Source organism: Camelus bactrianus, chromosome 13 (assembly GCF_048773025.1).
Source record: "Camelus bactrianus isolate YW-2024 breed Bactrian camel chromosome 13, ASM4877302v1, whole genome shotgun sequence".
Classification (NCBI taxonomy): domain Eukaryota; kingdom Metazoa; phylum Chordata; class Mammalia; order Artiodactyla; family Camelidae; genus Camelus; species Camelus bactrianus.
The window spans coordinates 54,638,421-54,665,810 of NC_133551.1; the positions used below are offsets into that span (position 1 = coordinate 54,638,421).

Sequence of the window (27,390 nt, forward strand, 5' to 3'; positions counted from 1 at the left end):
GTAAGTAAATATAAAACAGGCAATCAAGATAATAGATGATATTTTGCAATACAGATCTGAAATATTTTAAACTTGCCTTAAAAATCAACTAAATCTGGACAAAAATGTGTACCATAAAAACAAAGCAACAGCCATATTTTTTCAACTATTAAATTTATATAGTTTATGAAACCAATATTACCTGCAGAAGTAACCATTTTAACTCTGTAAGCAGATAAGCAATTAACAGAACAGAAAAGCTCTGTCTTTCCCAAGCTATTGGTATTTTCAATCATTTCTGCTGAGGATCTCAATGATTTGCAAAGCGCACATGGTGTAATTTTGGCTGATTTCTATTAAGAGAATAAAATAACATTCATATTTACCAAATTACAAATAAAAGCATAATTCTTTGAAATGTTTATACTTAACGCTGTTGAAATATTTTCAACTAGTGGCTTTCAAACTTTCAAACTTTTATGATTACAATCCTCAGTAAGAAATAAGTTTTACAAAGTGACCCAGTACACACACATACTTCTGATATTCTGTGTTTCTGTATTATACAATGTGTGTATATAAAACTGAGAAGTTTCATAAAACAATATATTATCATGATAACATGAGATGCACTTTGATAGTTTTCATTCTATTCTATTTCATTAAAAAATAATGCTGGTCACAACCTAGTAATTTGGGAATCTATTAATTGGTTATAACTATGGTTTTCAAAACACAATTTTACCCTTCTCTCAAAATGAGGGTAGGGGATTAAGAGGTACAAACTACATATAAAATAAACAAGCTACAAGGACTTATTGTACAAAAACAAAATCCAAAAACAAACAAAAACCCATTATTTAAAAAATTACACACATCAGGGAATTCATGCTTTTATTATCCTAAAAATTGGAAGAACTTCCCCACAAAAGGCATTATATGTAACAATAAAATGTGAATTCAAGGAAACTAGTAAACTTACTAGAAAATAAACTGTCAACTATTCTACCACTAACAATAACAAAGCACACCGTAAGCAATAAAGTGGGACCAAACTTTGGATATCCCAAGTGTCCAAATATAAATAACCAACAAGTCTGTTATCTTAAAATTCCCACTCAATTAGTGATTCAGCAACAAACATTGTTAAATACTATTAATATGTTATACAGTCAGGATAACTTATAAAGTATATCCAGCACCTGTTAAGAGATTTCAAGATCTCTATGTCCTCTTCAAGGATAAATTCATTACACTTGCTATTAAAATAAATACATGTTCCCACATTCTAAAACGCCTTCTGTATCTCCAACTCTATCTCTCCTCTCTCCCCCATCAGGACTGCAAACACAAATTTAATTTATAAGAATTAGGTCAAGAGTTATCTCTGAAGTTTTTGCTGATAGTCCCATCTTGCTCTACCAAGTAGAACTCAGCATGCTTCCACTGTGCCTCACTGTATACCATAACACTTCCATCAGTTATATGTTTATCTCCCCCGGGAGACATGTAGCACCTCAAAACAGAAATCACATCTAATGTCTGTGGAAGGAATTTTATATAAGGGAGAAAAGAAAGTAGCAGAAATGACCACCTTCAGCGTGCCGGGTTCTATACTAGATGCTTTCTCGTTACTCCATATAATCCTAAAAACATCCCAGTGACACTGGTAGTGTAATACCCATTTACAGAGAAGAAAATAGACTGGGAGAGTTTAACTGCTTTCCCCAAGGTAAAATTCTATTTGAATGGAAAGTCTAGGAATCAAACCAAGATCTGCTTTACTTCTAAATCCACATTCTTTCTCTAAACAACAATACACAGTAATATGTGAGAAATTTAATGAATATTGGATAAATTAAAAGTAATATATTTAAAATTAAAATATTTCAAAGTATTTCTCCTCTTGTGGACTGACTATACACCACCTTTCAATGCATTGAGTCCAAGTAACTTTTAGTACTTGATATAATATCAGGAAAACAATCTTTTGGACAAGGATTAAAAACACATGAAGATATTAGGGGTTTTTTTTTTCCCCTGGGAGAGGAAAAACAAGGAGTTTTTAAGGAAGGAATGAATAGAATAATAAATAAATAAATAAAACTTTTAATGTGTTTACATGTAAACAAGAAAGAAATGGAAGCACTATAATGTTTAAAATTACAAAAATATTGCAAAGTTTTAAGAACAATTTAAAAGAAATTTCCCAATCAACATTATTAAGTTCACCAATTTTGGAAACTATATATAAAAAGTGCTATTCTAAGGAAAAGAATGATCGATCAGCAAATGCACGGAAACAGGAAAGCACTGTAAAATTGAAAATGTAGAAAGTTCCTACTATTCCTATCAATTTTAAAATTGAATTTTTGATTAAAATTTACTAACAAAACATAACTTTAGTATAAACAAAACTGCATAAAAGATGTTCCTCATACAGACTTCAAGCAGTTCATCCTCTAGAAAGATCATCAATTCACAAAATAATATATAACCCACATTTTTTCCTATACCATGGAGAAAAAACTTTATAATTAATGGTAAGATTTTTATTTCCTGAATTACAATTTCAACCATATGGATCTAATTCCAAGAATACACATATAACTTGGACCTTACCTTAACAAATAAAAAAGTAAATATATGCAAACCAAAATATTTCAAAGATTAGAAGGCTATACATCAAAAGGACATGACTGGGTATCCCTGAAAGATGGATTATTTTTCTTCTTTGTGCTTTTCAGCATTTTCAAAATATTGCTCAAAAACATTAATCATTTTTGAAATAAAAAAGCCATATCCTAAAAACATGTATTTCAAATGCATGAATAAAAATAGTCTGCCCTCCATATCCATGGGTTCCATATCTGCATATTTTTTAACACTTTTATTGTGGTATAATTTCTGTACAGTAACCAACACATATTTCAGATGTACAATTTGATGAGTTTTGATAGATGTAAACACCTATAAAACTACCACCACAATCAAGATAGCTAACATTTCCATCACTCCCTAAGAGGTGCAAGTTTCGAACTCCTGGTTTATTCCTTCTCACCCCCTCTATCCTCTGGTAACCATAAATTTGTTCTCTATGTCTGTGAGTCTGTTTCTGTTTGGTTTATTTAAATCCTTTTTTAACCTCAGATCAAAAATATTCCAGGAAAAAAATTCAGAAGGTTCTGAAAAGCAAAACTTGAATTTGCTGCACACCAGCAACTATTTACATAGCATTTATCCTGTATTAGGTATTATAAGTAATCTAGAGATGATTTAAAGTATAGGGGAGAATATGCATAGGTTACATACAATTACTATGCCATTTTATATAAGGGACTTCAGCATTCTCAGACTTTGGTATCCTCAGGGTTCCTGGAATTAATCTTCCATGGATACTGAGGGACAACTGTATATGGTACTTGTAAAACTCTGTAACAAGAGTTTTAACATACATTCGTTTGACAAATAATAATTATATGTAAAAAATATTAATTAAGCTAGTAAGATCTTAGTATTTTGTGACATTTTCATAAATAATTTTTTTTTTAAATGGAGGTACTGGGGATTGAACCCAGGATCTCGTGCATACTAAGCATGTGCTCAACCACTGAGCTATTTCCCTCTCCACTTCTCAAATAATTTCTACCAAAAAATTTAGATCCTCCTGAAAAGAACAAAGACACTGGCATTAAATATGGTCAAGTACCTGTTTATATGCTGTGACACACGCTGAACTACAAAACTTCTTAGACTGTCCCTCTATCTGAAGCATGTGGCATTGTCCAGAGCCACTGTAACAGTAACCCCCACAGTTTTCACAACAGTTCATGGTGAGGTTGTTAGCAGAGCGAAACTTAGAGAAGCAGGCATCACTGCAAAGTTTATGTACCACATTCTGGTAATTAACTTCATGTCGAATCTAGGAATTAAAAAATGACATACAAACAACAAACGAAGACTATCAAAAGCTGTTCTTTAAATGCAAACATTAGACTCCTCCCCCCAGTAAAGGTAAAAGACACTTACAACAGCATTCTTCTGACACATGCTGCATTTGGTTGAAATGCTATTCGTATTTATGGTAACAACAGGTTTTCTTTTCAGTTCATAAGTTGATAAACATGACTGACTACAAAAATCTTTACTAGTGGTGGTATTTTCAAACTGGGCACTGATCACATCCTTTGGATTTAAAATGTCTCTAAAAATGATAACAAAGATAAAATAAGCCACAGTATAATCCATGTTTTCCCTTTTTTGTTGGATAAAAATATCAAACTAAACAGAGGCAATCATAGTGTAGGGAAAGGGCATTGATATTTAAATCCAAAAACCTGGGTTTCTTGAATAAACTGATAAATTGCTTTGATCCTCAAGTTCTGCTCTATAAAATGGAACTAATACACGACTTAGTTCATGGAACTGTTGTCAGGATTAGTATACTATGTGTCTAAATTAAAAGGATATACATCAAATAGTTATCATTCATTATCTCTAGTAGGTAAGATTATAGGTGATTTTCATTTTCTTCTTTAGGCTCTCCTATATTTTCAAAACACTCTTTAAATAATATTATACTTGAAAAAATTTTAAACCACTATCTTTTAAAAGTAAGAATATATGTCAAACTATACACTATATATTCTAGAATGGTTATATAAAATCGAACATTTCCATATCTAAACAACTCAATTTGTAAGCATTAGTAGCAAAAGGCAATGAAAATTAAAACCCTAATGATCAAGACTCACTTCTTCTCCACCCCTTATTCCACCTCCAAACCAGTCTTTCTACATAGTAGTTTATCAGACAGTTTAAGTGTAAACCATTTTAAAAACCAATTTTGAAAACTACCTTGATGAAATTCTCTAAACAGTATCTCTCTCCCATGAGTATACAATCACATAACAGTAAATAAACTGTGTCATATTCATTCTTACATTTTAAACAGATTATAATAATACAGAACTTTTTAGAAAAGATTACAAATATCTCTGCTTCAATAAAAGACAATAATAAGCAGGACTCATCACAAGAAATACGTGATATTGTCCTATGCTGTAATATGTAATACCATACTTCATCTCCTACACTTGGTAGCTCAAGACTGCTATACTATCTGCATTTTTCGCCTTTACAATTACTTTTTATTACGTAATGTATTTCATTTATAAGGGTACCAACTGAACAAGTTATACTGAGCTAGGGACTAACTCAACCCTGTGTCAAGATATGGCACGAGCAGTTAAAGAGCTCACAGTACATTGGGATAAACAGACAAAGAATATATAAAATAACATAACAGAAGCATTCTTCACATATAAAAGTATAATAATTTTGAAAATGATATAATGTACTAAAGAAACAGAAATGAAGAAACAATTATTTCAGACAAGATGTGACATGAAAAGCTACCCAAAAGGTGACATTTTAGCTGGACCTTAAGTTTGAGTTTAATAGAAGGTTAAGGAGATAAGATTTGGGGAGCAGCATGGATAAAAGAAATAGAAGCATAAAAGTAGGTATTTCTCACTGTTCTCAATATTTTTAGCATCAAATTACATTACATCTTATTGTAACAGATTACATATTATGCCAGAATGAGAAGTAGTAATCTCATTCCAGATAGTAAAAATTCAGAAATGGTATAGACAGAATATATGTACGTTCATGTATAACTGAAAAATTATGCTCTAATCTGGAATCTGACACAACATTGTAAAATGAGTATAACTCACTAAAAAAAGTTTTTTAAAAAAATGGTATAGACAATCCTGAAACAGTTACTTCTCTGAGTGTCATTTCATCAAAAAATCTGACCTAACAGTATTAACAAAACTACACTCCAAGTTACCTCCTTTATGTAGGATTTGAAATGGAGTTTTTAAAATAAATCATTAAGTCCCTATCACTAAAGAAACCTAAAAATTAAATGATGATTAGCCAAAACATATTCAGAGTTTAGGTTAAATTCAAGATGCTAAGCTATTTAGTCAACAAAAGATTAAGAAAAATAAAATTGTTACTCCAAACAGCTAATGAGTTTCTTACAACCTAAAGGCTGTTATATTTCTACTGGTCCAAGAAAACAGCAGTAGCTCTCAGGAAGGAAATCTTTTCTGTCTCCACCTATACAAATTAAAGTAAAAATCCTTCTTCAGGGACTAACTTACAAATTAAACCTGTTGAATTACATGGACTATCTGGGAGAAGGGAAATCCATGTATCAAAACTAACCTATGTGACACTTAGTATATCATTTAACTTCTTTGAGTCTAATTTCCTCATACGTAAGGTATAACCCAAGTCAACAATTTTATAATCAGATAAACCAGACTATACCAAACTGCTGTAATGACTGTGTAAATAAGAGGGGAAAAAGGGAAGAAAAGGAAAAGTGGTAAAAAGAGGATAAAGAGTAGTTCAGAAAATGAAATGGAGTACAAGGAAAAACAAGACCGTTCAATGACTGAGGACTAAACAACAAAAGAGTACTACGTAAAATAAGAAGGGCGGAAAATTAAGGAAGACAGAAAATGAAAGAGAAAAGGCTGAGGTGATAGGCAGACAAGGAGTACCTTAAAGAACAGAAAGGGGCGAATGGGGAAAAAACAAACAAACAAAAACAAGCGATTTTTTTTAAAAAGGGTAACAGAATAAGTGAATGAAGAGGTAGAAAAGTTAAGAGTCAAGGAATGACGGGTTGAAATTTATGGATAAGACAAAAGAATAAAATGTAACCTTAGAGAATAATTAAATTACATAAGATCAGACAGAGATTAAGATATGACATGTAGGTAAAAATGATCTGTCTCTAGATAATGCAAGGCAAACACCAGAGACCAAAGGGACATAGTAAATTTAGAATAAGAACAACAATGTATGGACAAGAATTTAAAAACACAGAGGAAAAAAAACACACAGAAAGAGGGCACACGTTTTAAAATTTCTGTGAGTTTTCAGTGCTCATTTTGAAATTCATTGCTAAATCTTTGCAATAAATATCTATGACTATAATTATGAAGTGAAAAATATTGCTAAAATTTTAGAAAGTGCTGGTCCTGAAGGTAAGAATTAAATAAAGCAGCATAAAAGGAATTTATTATGTGAAATTATCTCATGGCCAAATAGGATAAAGAAAAAAAAACTATAAAAATTTTCATTTTCAAGTTGATTTAATCTTAGAATCTGATGATGAATATACCAGAATATAGAAATTAGACATGTGGTAGATAAGTACTAATTTTTAAAAGTATGTTTCATAATTCAAACAGTATAGTCTATTTTTATTAAATTAAACTTGAAACATGAAGGAATGCATATTTAAGTTCCTGAAAAACTTCTAACCATACTCAAATTTCTTTTTAAGTCTCTTTCTATACGCCTTTCTCCAACTGAACCAGAAGAGGGAGCATCTTTTTCCCTTTCTATACAGAGAAAGGGCAGCATCCATGCGAGGAATTACAGATACAAATACCTAAACTAATGAATCATGGTTTGAGTACCTTAACAATAGAAGCCAAAGTGTTTCAGAACAAGAACACTATTTATCTTTTTCTGACTTAAACACTCTAACAACCACCTTGCAAAATTAGCGTAAATTAATTCATAGTCCTCAAATATATCTAGATGACTTCGTTTGGCTGTAATAAAATAAAATCTTTTTTGGTGTTAAACACTAAAAATGGAAACTGTGAGGTAGTTCAGAGATGTTGAGAAGACAAAAATATACACACTGGAATCCATTTGAAGTTAAGAAGGAAAGTATTAAGTGAATTCCAATCACATAATAGGAAACATTATATAAACATCAAATATTTGTTGGATTTAAGTTATCTATTGCCTGCAGTTGCAAGATAAAATACTGTGGTCATATAATACCCCAAATGGTATAGATTTTGTTTCACAAAGCATCTTAACTAACAAAGATGATAAGGTAGGTTTCAAAAATATCTCTTACTATATAAAAGGCACATTATTTAAAGTTAAAAGAAAGCTGAGCACCTAGCATTCAGAAAGGCTGAAAGCAGCAACAACATGATGGTACTAAATAACGTGGTATTTCTCAAAAACATGGAAAGGTAGAAAATTAAATACACAGACAAGAACAAAACATCTTGAAAGAAAGGAAACAGGATAATTTAGAATTCTGCTATACTTTGAGCAACTTGAACAAGTTTTCTTAGTGGAAGGAGGCGGTGGGCGGGCAGGTGGAACTGTATATCCAGTGAGGCACAGTGTAGAGCAGAATAGCTGAGTAGACCCTTTCCTCTGATAAGCAGTTTGCCCCTTCTGGAGGATTTTTTTACAACCAGAACAGGAAACTCGAACAGCTGTGGCTGGAACTGAAGGAAGCATTTTATTCATGCCAGATGACGCCAGTGAAGGCTGAAAGCCAGTAGTCAACTGTGGAGCTTTAAAAAAAATTGGAAAAAAAAAAGTTTTACTTTTTACCATGAATTTTAAGTAGGCATCCTTTCTTTCGCTTCTAGAACTAGTCTTCAAACCCAACACTAATTATGCAATACACAATTAAAGCCATTCTAAACAGGCAGAGAGACCTGCTTAGTTTACTAATACAAGTAGATACTTTCTCTCACTTATACTGGTCAGAATAAATAAACATGATTCATTTACTCAGTTTTGTTTCTTACCAAGAGGACTGCCACTGACTGAAAACACAGCACTAATTTTCAGTTCCCCCTCTTGAGTTTTCTGCTGTTGGCCATGACTATACTCCTTTAAAAAAGAAAATAAATAAATATGTAGAGAAAAAATAAATACAGTATATCTAAAGAAATCCAGACATTCAAGATATTTTACTATGGCTTTACAGGGGTAGAAAACATTTACTGCACTAACATTACTAAGAAATAATATCAACCAAAATACAATCATGATAAAGGTATAACATGTTTGTATATGCTGAGGATAAGAGGTAAAAAACCAAAGCAGCTATCTAATTGGCCTGCGGCACTACCAGATATTTACAAATTATTTTGAAAATTCTTAACATTATTATAGTATTGTAAGTTGCTGGTTATCTATTATAAAAGTAATACACACTTACTATACAAAATTTAGACAAGTAGAACTAAGAAAAAAATTCTAATCGTATTTCCATTACCCCAAAACAACCACTGTTATTCTTTTGGTATATTTCTTTCCAGTCTTTTCCCATTCTGCATGTATTTCCTTACATAGTTGTAACTATACTGAATATACCACTCCTAATGATTAAGAATGAAATGATTTTTTATCACTTTTATCAATTGAACATTTGCAGATTACACGTTACTCCAAAATAACTTCCAGTGGCTAAATAGTCCCAGAGTCCCTGAGGCCTACAGATACACCCTAAGCAGTCGGAGAAGTCTAAAAACATATTTTAGAAGTTTGTGTTTTTATTTCAATGATTTTTTTTAGTGAATGTAAATATATTTTTAGTCATGAATAACCACACATAACTGAGTTATATTACAAGGTTCAGTGCTGTTGTTTGCTTTTCAATTACATTATTGCATTGTGAAACCCCCTAAGTGGTAGATTTAACTGTTTAAGCCATTGTTTATCACACTGAAACTGCAAACCCCCAAATTCTTCTTATTCTTGGAATTCTCAGGCAACTCCAACATACCCTTTTTTGTGTTTGTGAGCAGTGTCTGTACATTACTTGAATTTGAGAAATGATGATACATATTACTTAATAGATATATCAGATTACACAGGGATGAGACTAGATGAGGTGAGGTACTTCCCTCTGGCACAAATTAAGGCACCAGAAAACTCAGTAATATTTTTTAAACTCAAAAATGCAAAAATTCATGATAAACAAAACCCAAAACTTTAAATAAGTAAAGACAGGATCAGTACTACTAATTTTTCCTTAAGCCTCAGTAATTTTTCCTTTGGTCTCAGATTCCAATTTGATAGCCCTGTATGGCACTGAGATTATAAACCAACCCAATGTTGGTTCATTTGTTTCCACATATTTGGTTTAGTCATCAGTGATGCCATGATGAACATCTTTGTGAATACGCAACATTCATATTTAGGATTATATCCTAAGGAAAGGATCCTTAAAGTGGAATTACTAGATAAACAGGTACACAGTAAAGGTTCCTGAAACACAATGACAAATTTTTTTTTAAACTTCTGAATTTATTCTAGCAATTTGTGAAAATAAGTCACTTAAAAGTCTTTTCCCACTCGTTTCAATTTCCAATTCTTTTTTTAATATCCATTTACAAAAAAGCATTATAAGGTAACAATATTAACCACCTATAGCATCTGTTACCAACATTTCCTCAAAATGTACTTTGAGTTAAAATTTTACATACTGAAGTTTCTGTTTTTAATGCCAAAAATCTGACAGTTTTTACCTTCATGATTCCTTCTATTTCTTACAAAGTTCTACTTTCACGATAAAATACTAAAAAGGTGATTTCATTGTTTATAACACAGTCCTCTAATACAGAGGTCAGCAAACTATCTTCAAAGGGCCAGATACAAAATATTTTTTACTTTGCAGGCCATACTATCACAAATACTCAACACTGCCTGCCCTCATAGAGCAAAAACACCCATAGATAATATGTAAATGAATGTGGCAGTGAGCCAATAAAGCTTTATTTACAAAAACAGGATGCAGAAAAACAAAACAGAAAGAAGGCAGGCTGGATTTGGCTCACTGCTGATAATTTCCCAACTCCCACTTTATTCCATCTGGGATTTATTTCTTTTGATGTATAATGGCATTTTTCTTTTTCTTTCTCTGAATATCCGGTGAATTCCTTCCACTTGCCATTAATATATCAAATTCTTTTTGTCTCTTTTGTAGCAATCTATTCTGTATCATTATCAGACTGATTACTCTTATATCACACTATCCTAATGAAAATAATTGTGAAATGTTTGACTACCTAATAGTTTGCCACCTCTCTAATTTTAGAATACACATGTAACATAACGTGTGTGTACATGCCTAGTTATCCTTCAAAACATAAGAAACCATTGATATTTCATCAGAATTGTATCAAAACTGTATCTTAACTTAGGAATAACTAATATCTTACATTGTTTTGGAAGTCTCTCCGTTCACTTCAGTTTTTTTAATCTAACATAAGCACTTTTTAGTTGCTTTGTGTAGGAAATAGTGTATCTTTTCATTGTATTATCTAACTAGGAAACAACTGACTTATAGAAATATTGCTGTTTTACATAACTAAAATTTAACTAGCTACTCCACTAAACTTTTCAGGAATTCTATTAATTTTCTAATAAAGATCCTTACCAGTAAACGATGATAATTGTCTCCCCTTTTCCATTATTTCTTCTAATTTCTTTAACATGTATTAGGTCGAAAATCCAACAAGACTTAAATAATAATGCTGACATCAGTAATTTGTGTTCTTTTAGAAATTATTAACAGAAGGTTTCCATCATTTTACTTTTAAATTCAATGACTGTTATTGATCAGAAGTAGATATTTCCTTACCTGATCAAGAGAGTATCTATTATAAGAAATGCATATCTCTTTTGGCACTTATATATCTATCTATATAGTCTTATTTGACCTGTTGATGAAGTTATATACTAAAAGATTTTCTAATATTGACTCATCCTGAGATGCCTACATTATATAGTACATTAAAGCAAATTTCAAGTAAAAACTTTTATTTTAATCTCAGAAACTCCAGAAAAAAAATCAATACTCATGGGCATGCTTTAATGGTCGCCAGTCAGCTCTCTTTCTCACCATCTATGACAGTTATTTCAAACTTCTGATAGATTCCTTAAGCCTCAAGTACATATTACTTATGTAACATAGTAAAATAAGTATACATCTTAATTACTCGGCTTGTATACCCCATAATGCCTTCAAGAATCATGTTTATGTTAGTATCCTCCCAACAATGACTAATTTTACAAATATTTCGTATCAAACCAATGATTAATAACTTGAAAAGTGAAAATCTGATGACCCAAAAGCTTTCGCAAGTAGAAAAACAGATGTCAAAATAAAACCAAAAGATCCTTTATAAATATCTTTTCTTTCCCTTTGCTTATCATAAAATATCAGTATCCTAAGATAGTATTTTAGAGATAAATAGCCCCCCCAAAATAAATAAATAAGTAGCCAAGTTCCTACAGTCAAGTTGACTTGATATGGTTTAAAAAAAAAAGTCCCCAATATTTAACTACTGCATTCTACTTTCCAAGATACATGACTCACTATTGTGACAATTAATTTGCTTTCCTATCCTAATCCATTTACTTCAGTCAGCAATTACAGATTAACTCTCCGTTTATTATGAGCAAAAAGAAAAGAAAAAAAATCATGATTTTAATGTAACAGTTACTGAATTTCCAGCTTTTAGAATTTATAGAAAAGGGGAAGAGAAAAAAATGAGGTCTCTGGCTCTTTAAAGTTTTTATTTAAAAACATTCTCTAGGCATTTTTAAAAAATTAAACAACTTTTATTTATAGAAAGATTGGTAGACTACTAATAAGACCTTGATGAAGGCCCCAGATTGGCTTCTTCATGGTCATATGGCCTTAAGGAACGAACTTAACCTCTATGAACCTCAGTTAACTCATCTAAAAATGGAGTTAATATCTTCTACGCTGGTCTTCTTATACTGGGGGATAAAACAACACAGTACACATTAAAGTATCTGTAACTGTAAGTATTATATACAGAATATATTATAGTAACTTGCAACAGGATTTGAATGAAGAAATGAAACCAGGAGGACAAATGATGTTATACTAGTAAGATGCAGAAGAATGACAACTAGCAAACCCAGAAAATTGTAACCCAAATAATCAAGAGTAAATGGGAAGAAGTAGTTAAATACATATAAACATAGATTTCAGTATCTTAGTGATTTACACAGGAAAATAAAAAAAAATTTACACCAAATGAACTGTGTAAAAAGAATTAGGAAGTAAGCTGAAAGCAAAACTACAAGCTAATAAGCAGACAGAAAAGCCAAAGGAGGTTTTCAACAAGGTGCCAGAAGCTAAAGCTATGATCTTATTAAGCCATGAAAAAAGTTATTACTATCACTAGATGGTCAAGAGTAAAGGGTGACCACAACTGTTAAATCTATCAGTATTTATGAGCATTACATTAATACTATTTCAGAGTCTAAGAAAATAATATGCTCGAGCTCCTTTTCATCTACAGGAAGTGAGTAAGAGTGATACAGCATTAGGCAGTACTGAACAACAATAAATATAGATTTCCAATGGTCACTGGGGGGTAATACCTAGAACAGGACAATGAAGAAGGAAGAGGAAGTAGGAGGGGAAGAGGAAGTAGGAGAGGAGGGAAGAGAGAAGGAAAGGAAGGGAAGAAAGAACCAGAAATCTTCACTTTAATATGAGGTCCCCTGAGGGATTTCTAAACGAATTATCAAAGGTCTGATGCCACAGGATTAGTGTAGCTGTCAACAGAGAGGACTTGTCAAAGAAGCTCAGCTTTAACCCACTCACATGCTGGGACTGCCTGATTGTGGGGTCTGGGTAAAGAATGTTCCTGAACCTTATGCCTAGGAGTTACATACATTCCTGCTTGGTTAGCAAGAGTCCAGTCGATCAGGTGGTGAGCCTTTGAGGAAGTTCTTCCCCAAAATCATGATGAAACTTCATATTTGGCATATTTTAACCATTATTATACTTGGAATGATGTATAAAAATGTAGGTGTTTCTGTGTCCTGACAGTTCCATTCTATTACTATTCTCCAGCCACTGGAACCTCACATACAGTAACACACGTAACGCTTCCTTAGTGTATTTAGTCTTTGATATAACTGCCTTCTCATCCCAAGGAAAGTGCCAACTGGGTCAAGCACAGGGAGAAAGTGATACCTCTGATGCCCTGCCAGCATTGTGATTTCTTATGGATTTCCCATGCCCAGATTGGGGCATGTAAAGAGACAGGAGATCTGCCCTGTATAGAACATGATAAGAGTCTTCCAAAGCATAAACTGCCATATAAACTTTCCCTAGACGTCAGGACATTTCTTTATCCCTAGTTCAGATATCCAAGACCTCCATTTTGCTTGCTTCTATTAATTTGCTTTCAGTCTACCTTCTATTCAGATATTCTCACATTCCTTCTCTACCATCTTCTTTGTAGCTCATACCAATCCAACTCCTGATGGCAGCTTTACCATCACTACCCTATACAGCTACCTTCCACTGGGCACCATGGAATTCTTGCTTAACTGAGCATCAATCTGACTCGTAAAAATCTTCGACATCTGTGAATCACCTGTTCTTCCGTTTCCTTACTCTAAAATAGTGGTTCTCAACATCAGAGGATCTTGTCCTCCCGGGGACACTTGGCAATGTCTAGAGACATGGTGCTACTGGTATCTAGTGGGTAGAAGTCAAGGATGCTAAATATCCTAAAATGCACAGGACAGCCCCTCACAACAAAGAATTATCTGGCCCAAAATGTGAATAGTGCCGAGAAACCCTGCTCAGAGACACCTGAATGAAAAAAATCTCTTCCACAGAAGTCTTACATTCTCAACAACCCCAATATAAAAGAAAAATATGGAAAGGTAAGCTTTCTCTAGATCAAATGTCATTTCAAAAAGTAGCTAATTCATGCTATCTTTACTTCTCAGCCTTTGCACTCATGCCATCTGTATAAAACATAGCCACCCTTAAATAATGACTGCTATTGCATATTCATCCCTTGGTCTTTTTCCTACATTCCAAACTGATTACAGCATTTGATATAACTTCTTCATTTCATTCCAACCACTGCAATGTCACTAATTATACGGATAAATTAACTGATTTCAGGACTGCACAGTTATAGGATCTCTACGAATTTTACCTCCAAAGCAACCTTGAAATAACAGAGCTCTATCCCATCCTTATTATTCACAGATCTCAAATGGAAAATCCTGTATCACCCATCAAAGCCTCTTTTATCTTCTACCCACTGATGTAATGAGCTGGCTCTTCAATCAATTAACCCATCCAAAGATAACCTTTCCATTAATCCCTCCTGAAAAACACTTAAACCCATATATAGCCTATACTTCATTAGCGGTAACTACAAAAGGCTTATTACCTTATTAAATAAACTCAATCACACCAAAAACTCATAAACCACCGTAAACCTTCAGCCACGTCTGCTGTTTCAATCTCAGATCCTTGAAGACTCACATTCCCTAATCTTGCACTGAAATTATAAAAATCACAGAATAGTGGTATTAAGGAACAAAGTGCATTAAAGGCCTTGATTACTACTCGGGAAAAGTATCCTATAATTCTTATCAATTCCTTAGCATTATTCTGACAAGATAATTCAATTGCCTCAACCTTCATTAAAAGTCTCCTCTCACCCAGTCAACAAAACACTTTACTTCTTCATCAAGAACTTCCTCTCTTAAATGAATAACTCATGTGTGGAACAAAAAGAAGGGGGGAAAAAGGTGAAATGTTTACTTGAGCATTGTCAGGTTCATCTTTAATTTTGTCTAGTAGTCCCTGCTGTGGTGCCATTGCTTTGTCATACTCATCATCCAAAGGTTCTTCTTTAATTCTAATATTTGATGCAAAGGAATTCCCCAGTTCCGAACCAATGGATTCTTTATTGGCAAATGGATAGCTGGAATCCTAAAACACAATATAAAGGATTAATAAATATTCAGATTTTAAAATTATTCCTCTTTAGGTTTAACACCCAAAGAAAGCTCACTGGAAATGAAGAACTCTATGGACATTCATAAGAGTCCCTATACCTACAAGTTAATGTGATATATGTCTAAACATCAAATACAAATAAAGAATGTAAGAGAGGAGGCTTCTTAGAACGTCTCCAAAGATGCCCTTGCCCAAATAATAAAGGAAATTTAAGAAAACAAAACAAAAAAACAAAGAAAAACCCAGAGCTCTACCTAACACATACAGTTACAGTTTAGAAAATCACATAAAGAAAACTTTGACACTTGCCACAGTTACAGCAATCTACATATACACTGAAAACTTACCCTAAAGTTTGTTTCTGGGGTTTGTGGTAAATGGGTATGTAATGTTTCTTCAACTTGATTAGCTATTGAAAGAAAAACAAAACAAAACAAACACATGTATATGAATAACAAATCTTATAAAGAGTGACCTAAAAAGCTATCATTTGATAATCACCCCTCTTTTCCAACAAAGATGCGCATTAGATGAAATGGGTCCCAAAAAACACCGAAAAGGTGGTTTCACTCAAAATAAACAATCTGGCCCCACCTAACTTCTAGCCTCACCTCACATCTAAAGAAAGTGGTTACTTTATTCACTATGCTCTGAAAATTACTTATGTTTGCTTTTCCTCCATTTCTGCTTTTATCATTCCAAGTCCCCTCTATTCTAACCTTTATACAGTCTTCCAGACTCGGCTCAGTTCAAAATTCACCTCTCCTCTATAAAACCTTCCTCTGTCCACTGAGTTAAAAAAATCACCTCTCTTCAAAGAATACCAAAAACACAGTTTCAGTTATTTGAAAGAAATCTTATTGTACTGCCCATAACAAACTCTTCTACCACTGCCTTTAATTATAAATTAAACCTTATGCTATTCAACTGGTCATTGACACTTCTACTACTTGACTTGTCTTGTCCCTTCTGCAGTTAGACATTATGTTCCTTGAAGATAAGTATCTTCGTAATTTATCCTTCATAGAAATACTGAAAATATATGTATTGAATAATATATATACTGAAAAATATGGTATACTCTTGTACATAATGAGTACTTTAATTAATTGTTCTTTTTAATACCATATTTTTCTTTCTACCATATTTTTCCTACCACTGTTGGAAGAAATATAAGGGTTGGCATATTCTACCTTTCTTTCCTTCATACCTATTGAACATTTATTGAAATACTATTTTCACTACACCAGATTAGGCCCCAAGAACACAAACATGAAAAAGGTACAATCTGGCCCTCAATAAACTCCTACACTAGTATGTAAGGCAAAACAAATACAGAGCTATAATACTGTGTGGTAAGTACTATAAATAATGAGGGATAAACAAAATGCTATGGAAATATAGATAAGGAAATAACTTATTCTTGACATAGAGAGGTTAGGGATGACTATAGGGTAAAAGAGGTTTATGAGTTAGTAGGCACTGTTGAATAAGAAGCACTTTTACAGGCATACATACTAAGAGAGAAAAAGACATGCAAGCAAATGGAAGAGCAGGAGGAAAGAGAGGCAGAGAAATAAGAAAATATATATATTCAGGAATAGAACTGAGCTAAAGTACACTGGGCAAAGAGACTCAAGAGGAGTCTCAAGAAACTTCTAAAACATAAACAGAAATGTTATCAAACAGAAAAACCCTTCCTAATTTGGACTAACTGGTGGGACAGCAGTTTGAATTAGTGCTTACAGCACAAAGAAGTTAAATCCAACTTCAGGTTCCAATGTTCAACCAAAGAAAATGAACAGGTGATTCGAGTATCTTCATCAAAATATTGCAACCAGGGGAGGGAGAAATGAGGTTTAGAGCTATTTTTCAACCATTTATACCATTACCAATAGTTACTGGGAGAAATTCAGTCACTCTGCAAAGAACAAGGATAAAAGAAAAATGACAAGCTTACAATAAATTTAACTGTTCATACTTTGCTTAGCATCAGAAGTAATAAAAGCTGTATTATTAATACGTTGTTATTTATTGTGTTTTACGGCTCTAGTCCAATAATTATTACCTGCTTTATCAAAAAAACTGCTTTTCAACCTTGAATCCAACTCTTTATGGGGTTTATCCAACCGTTTTTCACGTTCATAAGTTAGGTCTCTATTTTTCTCCTTTCCAGAAAATGTCTCTTTGCTGTTTTCTCTTACTAGACTAAAATCTTTCCGTATTGATTTAAAGACAGAAACCTGATCAAACTGTTTAGGAAAGTCTTTTTTTAATTTATTTTGAATCTGTATTTCATTTTCATTGTCTGATTCATGCTGTGTGACTCTTCTCTCTACTTCCAAGCTATCATCAGTATGAATTGAAGAAACAAGATTGTCCTTTGAACTAAAATCCTGTTCATCCTCATTGTCACTACCAACGACTGGAATTCCTGCAAGATCCCCAGAGTTCAAAAAATAATCATCTTCATCCAGCAATGAATTTTCAGATCCTGTTTGATTCGGCATTCCATAAGACATGCTGTCAAGGGTAGGAGTTAAGTTGTGGTCTATATCTTCAGACATTTCTGTATCCATGATACCACCACCTTAAAAAGTAAAATACTGTTTAGACAAATGATAGTGCTAAAGATGACCATATTTATAAGGCCTGTCTGGTATTTAACCACAAATATATATTCTTTCTTTTCAAACAAAATATAGATAATAATACCGCAGTATTCAACTAGCACTTTGTTATAGATGTGACAAATATGGCTATCCTTATCTGACAGATAAGGAAATAGGGACCTAAAGCTTGACAAACTATTTTAGGTTAGAAAGAAAATCAGTGTGATATAGAAAATAAGAGTACCAACTTCAGAATCAGATGTATCTGTGTTGGAATCATATCATGATTATTGAAAATCTATGTGATCCTTGAGAAATAAATTCTCAGGTTTCTTTATCCATAAAACAGCGTAATACTCACCTTGGAGATTAATTTGTGGTGAGGTTTAGTGACAGTATGTATAAAGAGCCTACTGACACAGTGACTGACACATAGAAGGGAATATAAAAGTGATTATTATCATAGAGACTATTCTGGGGAGCTGAGATTACAACCCAGATCTCCAAGCTCAGGGTCCTAATTTCTCTGCACTAACCCTAATACTTACACCAGTTAATTTTACAATGGTAAATATTTAAACATAAAAATAAGATTTATACAACAGAATAAATTTTTAAAACTGTTTACTGTTCCAAACTACATGCTCAAGTCTTCCCCATTCCAAAATAAAACCAAAATAACTCTCAGCCCTCTATTTCTTTCTCCTGCCCTATTTCACCTTTCTTTCAAAGTCAAACTTCTAGGGAAAAAGTATACACTGGTCTGTTTCTATTTCATTTCTCAATCATTAATCCTTTGAACTTAATGTAATCTGGTTCCCAACTTCGCAGTGGAACTTCTCCCATTAAGATCATCAATGATCTCCTCATGGCCAAATCCAACTGATTTTTTCAATCCTTATGTGGCATATCCCTCCTAGATAAAATACCTTTTATTTCTTTGACAATATATTTTTTCCTACTTTTATAACTGTTCTATTAATTTATGTGCTTAATATTCCAGTTCTCATTTTACACACTCAAGACTATTGTATTTACCACCATAGCCTTGACTCTTGCTGTTGACTTCTTAAGTGTTTTCTTCCAAGTCTGTGATGTCTATATTCAACTAGTTGCTATAGATCCCCTAGGGACCTCCAACTTGGTGCCTCAAAAATCAAATTCATCATGTTCCTATTCTAAGAATACTTTCTTGTATTTCCATCACTTGATTAACAGCATTACCAAGCCAGCAGTCGGCTCAAGGTAGAAAAGAGAATCACTCCCAATTCTTCTTCCCCCAGGACAAATTCTTTCAACTGTACTACTTAATATCTCTCTGAAATTCATCTCCTCCATTTGGTACTATTCCAACACTCCACATTTATTTCTGCTGACAGTGTAATAACTCAATTCACATGGATACTTAGGAAGCAATCATATTCTCACAAACCCTACCCAGCAACCACATTCAACTGGTCCATGAGCAGGCAAACTGGAACTGACCAAAACACGGTAAAGCAAAGACTAAAAATATTAGCGGCACCAACAGCCTTGCTTTAATTTGTTCCTGAAGTCCAGATGAACCTCTTGTGTGGTTCATTCTTCAAATCATTCCCTGGGTTCTATGACCCAGGATAAATTCCCCTTTTTGTTTAAATTGATTTAAGTTGGATTACTTTTAATCAAGTCCTGATACAGGGTCCAAATGAAAGCTTTCCTTAAGTCACCCTCCTCCACAAAGACACCAGAATTATCTTTCTAAACCATAGTCATTCCACATTGTACTTGGATGCACTTGAAATCCTTAAGTAGCTCCCCACAGCCTAAAGTACTCACTCATTCATTCAGCACATATTTATTAGGAAACCTACTCTGTGGTAAATACTGTGCTAGATTTTAGGTATACAATAATGCAAAAGATAGCTATGATTCCTCATCCTCATAGAACTAGAAAAACAGACAAATAGAGGAAATAATAAAATTAGAAAAGGACTATTTTTACTTAACTAAATAATTAATTCAAACAAAAATGCTGAAGTCTTAGGAATGCCTACAACTAACTTTTACATAGTATATCACAGAGAAAAGCAGGAGAGATGAGAGAGAATGTGTAGTATTATAGATAGTCACTATACTATTCTTTCTATTGTTCTATTTATCTGAAAATTTTCATAATAGAAGGTTAGAGAGAAAATATAAATACAGAAGCAGGATGCTAAAGTACATACATACATATAGAGTGATAAATTTACCAGAATGCAAGCAACCAAAGGTCAGGGTTAGAGCCTTCTCTATATAATAGTTTATCCTTACTACCCGACCACAGTGTGTGCTCAGTAACTTTCTCGTGAATGAAAGAATATGCATTTAATGCAGATAAAAGTTTAATCCAAGTTCTATAGTATATGAGAAGTAAAAAGAAATACAGCAAGCAACTTCTAAAATCTCTATATTTACATTTAGGATATGGTATTGAAAGAAAAGGAAAGCCTCCTGGAAAAACTGGATCCCTAACTCAAACCAAAGTAATTTTCAGATGTATTTAAGATTGAGACGTAAAAAGTAAAACACTAATTTAAAAAAAAAAGAATTATTTTTAAGTCTTAAAGAAGGTAAAGTTTTTCTAAGAATGACACAAAACCTAGAATAAAAAAATCAATTTATTAAACAAAAGAATAAAAGATCACCATAACTAAAAGAATTCCTAAAGAAAACATAATCCAAACCAAAAGATTAAAGAAAAGTTGTTAAAAACATTTTATATCACAAAAGGTCATTTCCATAATGGATAAAGATTAAGACTCCTACTTCAATAAAGAAACCAACAACCAAATACATATATAAAAGCAAAGTATTTGAACAAACATTTCATGGGAAAGGAAACACTAAGGTTCAAATTTGCTCATAAGTGAAATCCAAATTAATAATATAATGAGATACCATGTTCACAAAGCAGGCTGATAATGACAAAAAAGGTTTTAATAACAGCCTGGCAGCTATGCTATAAGCCAAAACTGCCAAACTCTGGCCCAAGGCCAAAAAATATACAAAGAAGAGTGTGACATAGACCATATGTGAGCTGCAAAGCTTAAAATATTTACTATTGCCCTGAACAAAAAACAGTTTGCCAATCCCTGTAGTCAAATACTATAAGCAGGAGTATAAACTGGTACAATTCTAATAAGAGAACAACTAGGCAATATTTATGATACTTTAAATACACATACGTCTTGATCCAGTAATTCAACTTCTAAGAACTTATCCTAAAGATATAATTGCTCTAAAAATCTATGAAAAAGAACAGCAAAGACTGGAAACAGTGTATCTGCTCATCAGTAAAGCTCAATTAATTATAGTACATACCTATAATGGAATATTACTTAGTTGTTAAAAAATAATGTGGTGAGGGGAAAGATATAGCTCAGTGGTAGAGTATGTGCTTAGCATGCACAAGGTCCTGGGTTCAATCCTGTGGGTTCAATAATTCAAGGTAACTGGATTTTTATATATATATACTTTCATATCTATATATGTATTTTATATATATATATACTTACATATATATACACACACACACATACATACACATACATATGTGTGTGTATGTATATATATAAAAAGATATATCTATATATATATACATAAAGGTCATATATATATAAAATTTCTTTAATTAAAATTAAAAATGAATAAATAAACAAAAAGAATGAGGCAGTTTTATATGAGTTCTCAGGGTCAAGTAGTAAAAATATCTAAGTGGGGAAGAATAGACATATATATTAAGCTACCACTGCTATGTTTTTTATAATTTATGTGTGTATGTAATTATTTATACATAAGAAATAATTTCTACTGATCTTCTGTGACACCAGAATCAGGTGGCTGGAAGATAGAAACACTAATTTTTCAAAGCACACCCTTTTGTATCCTGAGTTTTGAAGCACATGCACTATCGTCTATTGAAAAAAAATTTTTATCCTTACTTAAGATCGTACTCAAGAATTAAAACTTTATATCCCTCAAAAGAAAGTTGTCCATAATTGCGACTTCACTGGGCATCACAAAAAGGAAATGAATTTAAATTGTACTATGAGATATTTAAGGTAGACATAAAGTGATATTTCCAGGTAGAGAGAGAGAAAGAGAGAGAGAGAGAGATTGATTTAAAAAATTAACTTTCTCCAGAGGTCATTAAATGTATGCCATCTTAATTGGGTTAAACCTAATGCTGTCTTTAATTTTCTATCACACGTTTCCTTCAGTGCTGTCATATTACAGCCCTTATTATTTTGGCATTATAACAAATTATATTTTTATTATCCATTCCTTTGACTGAATGCTTTTTATTCTCTCCTTTTATATGTGAAAACTATACAAGGAATAAAACCAAAACGGTTTGTGGCAAAAAAAAAAAAAAAAAAATTTAAAGCTTTTTCAGAGATGGCAATTTCTAACAAAACATCAAATTTGAATTTGCAATTTTGATCATTATCACACAATGTATCTGTAGGCTGCATAAAATCTTATGAGGCTAAAATGTAAGTACTAGTTATATTAATATATATATTCCGATATTATATTATTAATTATATATATAATTAATCGGAACAAAACTGTACTCATCCCTATGGCCCAAAGAAAATACATAGCTTCTGTTTCTCTGAGTCTACATCTACAGAAAAAAAAAAACACTAAATTATATCTGGGGATCACAATAGATAGTCAAACACTTGAAAACACAAATTTCTCTTCTTAGAAGAGTCCTAGCTGGCTTTTAGATACTGTGAACAGGCTTGGCATGTTTGAGGAAAAGCAAGGACTACAGTTTGGAACTGAATGAGTGTGAGGAAGAGTGCTAAAAAATGAGAAAGAGAAAAAGCCAGATGACAGATCTTGAGGAATTTGCAGACCACACAAAAAAACGCAATATATTTAAGAGTGAAAGAAAGTCATTAAAAGACCCCAAAGAGGAATTAACACGACTTATATTTTACAAGGATTACCCGAGGGCTTCCGCATAACTATTTTAAGGCTGTTAAATGTTACATGTCAAAAATGGTAGCAAGAATACCACATAGGAGGCTACTGCAATAATTAAAGGAAAAACCAGTGGCTAAGACCAGGACAGTAATGGTGGCTGTGAGAAGTAGTCAGACCAGTGTATAACTTGAAAGTAGAGGCTTTTCCTGATATATGAGAAGCTAATTAGGAAAGAAGCCAAAAATAATACAATAGGGTGCCATTTCTTGAGATGTAAACACTAAGGGAGGAAGAGACTGAAAGGGGTAAAATGAAGTCCAGTTTTGGACCCGTTAATTTTGAGAACCTATTTAACTCTTCAAATGGAGATACCAAGGAGGCAACTGAACATATTAAAGAAGAGTTACAGAGGAGACTCCTGCCAACAAATGACATATAAATTTGGGGACTCATCAATAGAAAGATGGTACTTAAAGTTTATGAGACTAGTTAAGATCACCTAGTAAGTATGTTTACTACTGACTGAAGAAAGCTGAGAGTCCTGAGACACTTCAACTTTAGAAATCTGGTAGAAAAGAAAGAATCAGGGAGAGAGACTAACACAGAAGAGTCACTGAGATAGGAGGAAAACTAGGTGACTGATGTTACAGAAGCAAAGTGAAGAAAATATTTCAATAAAAAATGAGTGGCCAATCAGAATGAATGCTGCTGAGATAACACATAAAATGAACAACTGAGAACTGATTATTAATAATGGCAAAGTTGAAATGAGTTTCTACTTTGACAGGAGCAATTTCACTAAAAAAAATGAGTATACAGAAGCTGCAGTGGGGTGATTCCATAAAGAGACTGAGAGGAGATGAGATAGGAAGGAAGGCGGCAGGGCACATCCATTAAAAGAATGACATAGCAATTAGCACCAAGATGGCAAAGAATTCAACTCCCAGTGGACCTTGAGGCCCAAGATGGCAGATCTGACTTCCAGAAGACCTCAAGCCTCACTATACACTCATTGCAATAATATTAGCATGGTAAATGACACTCCCACAGGCATCATGACAGTTTCGAGGCTAACCGTGAAAGGTCAGAAAGTGAGCGATGTCCCAGTTCATGGGAATTCCAGCCCTTTCCCCAAAGTAGTTCGTACCATACAAAATAACTGAGTCCATAAAAACTAGCAATACTGAGCCTCATGGCCTCTGGCTCCCTCATTTTTAGAGACAACCCGCACTCTATGGAATGTGTATCTACTTTTACTTTAAACTAAGCATCTGACCCCTCACTCACCTTGTGGCCTCTTTGTCCTTCTGCAATAACCTGCACTCTGTCTATGGAGTATGTATCTCTTTGAATAAATCTACTTTTACTCAATGATGGCTCTTTCCTGCATGAAGGTAAGGACCCTCACCTGGCGGAGTGCATTCCAGAGACACAATTGAGACCCAGGACAAGGCTAAACTCTCGCTCCTTGTTTTCCTGTATCAGTGAGAACTTAGGAACCTTAAGTACAGATGTTTTAGAGGAGTTTTGCTCTGAAGTAAATGATCAGAAATCACTGGACTGAAATCTGGAGTCAAGAGTTTCCTGACTTTGTATTTTTGTTTTATTTTCTTTGTTAGTTTTCCTTTTCTTTTTTTTTCTTTTTTTGTGAGTTTTTTTTTTTTAAAGATGGAGAATATTACACTGCTTATAGTATTCTCATGGGAATGATCCAATAAAGAGAGTAACTAATGAGTCTAAAGGGAAAATCTTTGTGCAACAAGGGATGTGATCAGTACCCAAACTTTCTTTTGTGAAAGAATCAAAGAAGTATATGGGTTAAATGCAGGTACATTATTAGATTTTGTGAAATGAGAATTAAAGTTATTTTAAGTAATTTAAGTACAATATTTGTGTTTGATAGTGAAAATGAATTTCTTGATGTCCTCCTTTTTGCTTAATCCTTGCTTTAGTGGCATACTGATGATATTTATATACTCTATCCAAGAATCATTTAATTTTAAGGTACAACCGCCAACTAAAGAGCCAATAAAGAAACCCACATACAAGAATATTACACAAAGGCTGTTAGTTACTTTCACTGCTAATATATTACTTATTTCCTCCCATACATTTTTGTGTTAATCAAAGCATAATTCTCAGAAATAAAGTAATATCAACTTAAATTTTAACCTAGAAGTTATGGTTCTCTAACAATTCTCTGACATTGCTTTCCTCTTACATAAAAGAACAAAGAATCAAAAGGAAAAAAACCCACAAACTCCAAAGAATGCAAAAACAAATAAGAAGCATAAAAATGAGGTAAATCTTGGTTCATTTTAAATAAAAACTTAAATTAGCATTTTGTTTCATCACTGAAATATTTCTAAGAGATGGTTTATTGTTATTTTCTGTAAAATACAATTTCCTAAATAATAAAAGCCTCTTTAAACCATAAGAACAGGAATGTAGTTCACCAGTTAAAAGTCCAATAAAGCCAGGAATCTTAAAAATGAAACATACCTGCCTTACATTTATTTTTACTTGGGATACATAAAAAAGCACATTTGCCAATCACTGATGACCAGTCAAGACTCTGGAAATGGATATGCTATTTTGAGTTCTTTCTTGAACAAATTGCAGCCATAATGCAATCTTCATGGCAACTTTGGTTTCTTTAAAATGGAACGAGAAAATATACTTGCACCTCCATGTTTTTACTGACTTTATCTAGTCTTTCTAAAGCATTAAAATTATTTACAAAAACAATTTACTTTTCAGAGGAAATTTCATTACTGCAAAAATGATACAATGAAAATTATGTAATTACAGTGACAAGAACTACTAGAATAAACAGGTCTGGGGAAAACTGACTCTTGGTAAGCATACAGTTTATCAACAGCTGAATCAAGGGTCTGTCTGAAACTACTAGATGCTCCTCAACAGCCATTCTAGCTTTCTCCCTTAATGACAGACCATGATTCTCACCAGGGCACAGAGAGTAACAGGAAGAATGGCAATTCCCACTTATGACTCAAAGCTGAAAAAGAATGTTAGCTATTAATAGGCCAGTAACCAATAGAAAACTTTTAATGAAAATGGGACAATAACTAGAATACAACAACTCAGTCTTTCAAACTGCAAGTATCAACCCATTCATTAGTGAGCCAGAGCGAGGATATTTTTTTCAATAGGCTAGCACAGAAAACAAAGAACATCATTCAGAGTGATAAGTAATGTTACAAAACACTTAATGTACACACACACACACACACACACACACACACACACATGTAGGTCTCAAAGTAAAATACGTTTCTAACAGTGTTTTATAGTTTAAAAAAAATAATGTTAACATATGTTAACTAAATTTATGGTAATCATTTTACAATACATACATATAGAGAGTATCATTATGTTGTACACCTAAAACTAATACGCTATATGTCGATTTTATTTCAATTTAAAAAACGTTTTAAACAAAACAAACACAAGCACCCCCTAGACAATTTTGCTTCTGATATACAATAATGCTTAAGGATCACTGAACCAAAAAGCAACACTTCTCAGTGATTACTGGATATCAGAATCTCTTGGTGAGCTTGTCAGAAACAGATTCTTGACCTCTACCCCCAAAGATTCTGGTTCAGTTGGTCAAGGGTGGCAGCCAACGATCTGATTTCTAACATACGCCCAGGTGATGATTATACTGCTGATCCATAAGATCACACTTTGAGTAACAGGCTCTAGTTTTTTATTAACCAGGCATAAATAAACTGCAGATAATAAATCACTGCACCCAGAGGTTGAAAGCGATCTTCAGATTTAAGTCCAATCTCTTATCAGATAGCTGAATTTCTTCCACAAAAGCCCCATCAAGTGGTCATCTAGCCCTTTGAATATTCTACCAACAAAGATAAACCACTGAACACTCTACCATACCAGAAGTGAACCACTTATATAGTTCATAAACATTCTATGTTAAAGTGTTAATGAAGATGAATTCGTTTTCTCAGGGAATCATGACTAAAGATTAGAGCTCTCCTGTTTTCATTAAATACGTGTCATTATGTGGAACTATTAAAATATGCCATTGTTCATTCTATATATTCAGTAAGGAGAGATGAGACTCATTATGTGAGATTCACAGAATTTACTGTTACTAATTCTTGCTTTTATTTG

At 33.0% G+C, this 27,390-nt stretch overlaps 1 protein-coding gene across 8 annotated transcripts in view; it reads right to left on the minus strand.

Annotated features, from left to right (window-relative positions):
* Positions 1-27,390, minus strand: part of ZMYM4 (zinc finger MYM-type containing 4) — a 145,228-nt gene that overhangs the window by 47,021 nt on the left and 70,817 nt on the right. For 5 of the 8 annotated variants that reach the window (XM_074376874.1, XM_074376875.1, XM_074376876.1 and 2 more), the window contains exons 3-10: positions 17,724-18,245; positions 16,003-16,064; positions 15,458-15,628; positions 8,637-8,721; positions 8,141-8,396; positions 4,009-4,183; positions 3,689-3,901; positions 182-332 (exon numbers count right to left, since the gene is read on the minus strand). In XM_074376874.1, coding sequence (XP_074232975.1) covers positions 182-332; positions 3,689-3,901; positions 4,009-4,183; positions 8,141-8,396; positions 8,637-8,721; positions 15,458-15,628; positions 16,003-16,064; positions 17,724-18,245 — 1,635 coding nt within the window. Of the gene's footprint in view, positions 1-181; positions 333-3,688; positions 3,902-4,008; positions 4,184-8,140; positions 8,397-8,636; positions 8,722-11,275; positions 11,411-15,457; positions 15,629-16,002; positions 16,065-17,401; positions 17,498-17,723; positions 18,246-27,390 lie in introns of those variants that run through there. The other 3 variants (XM_045520355.2, XM_045520353.2, XM_074376878.1) reach the window with 3 other exon arrangements.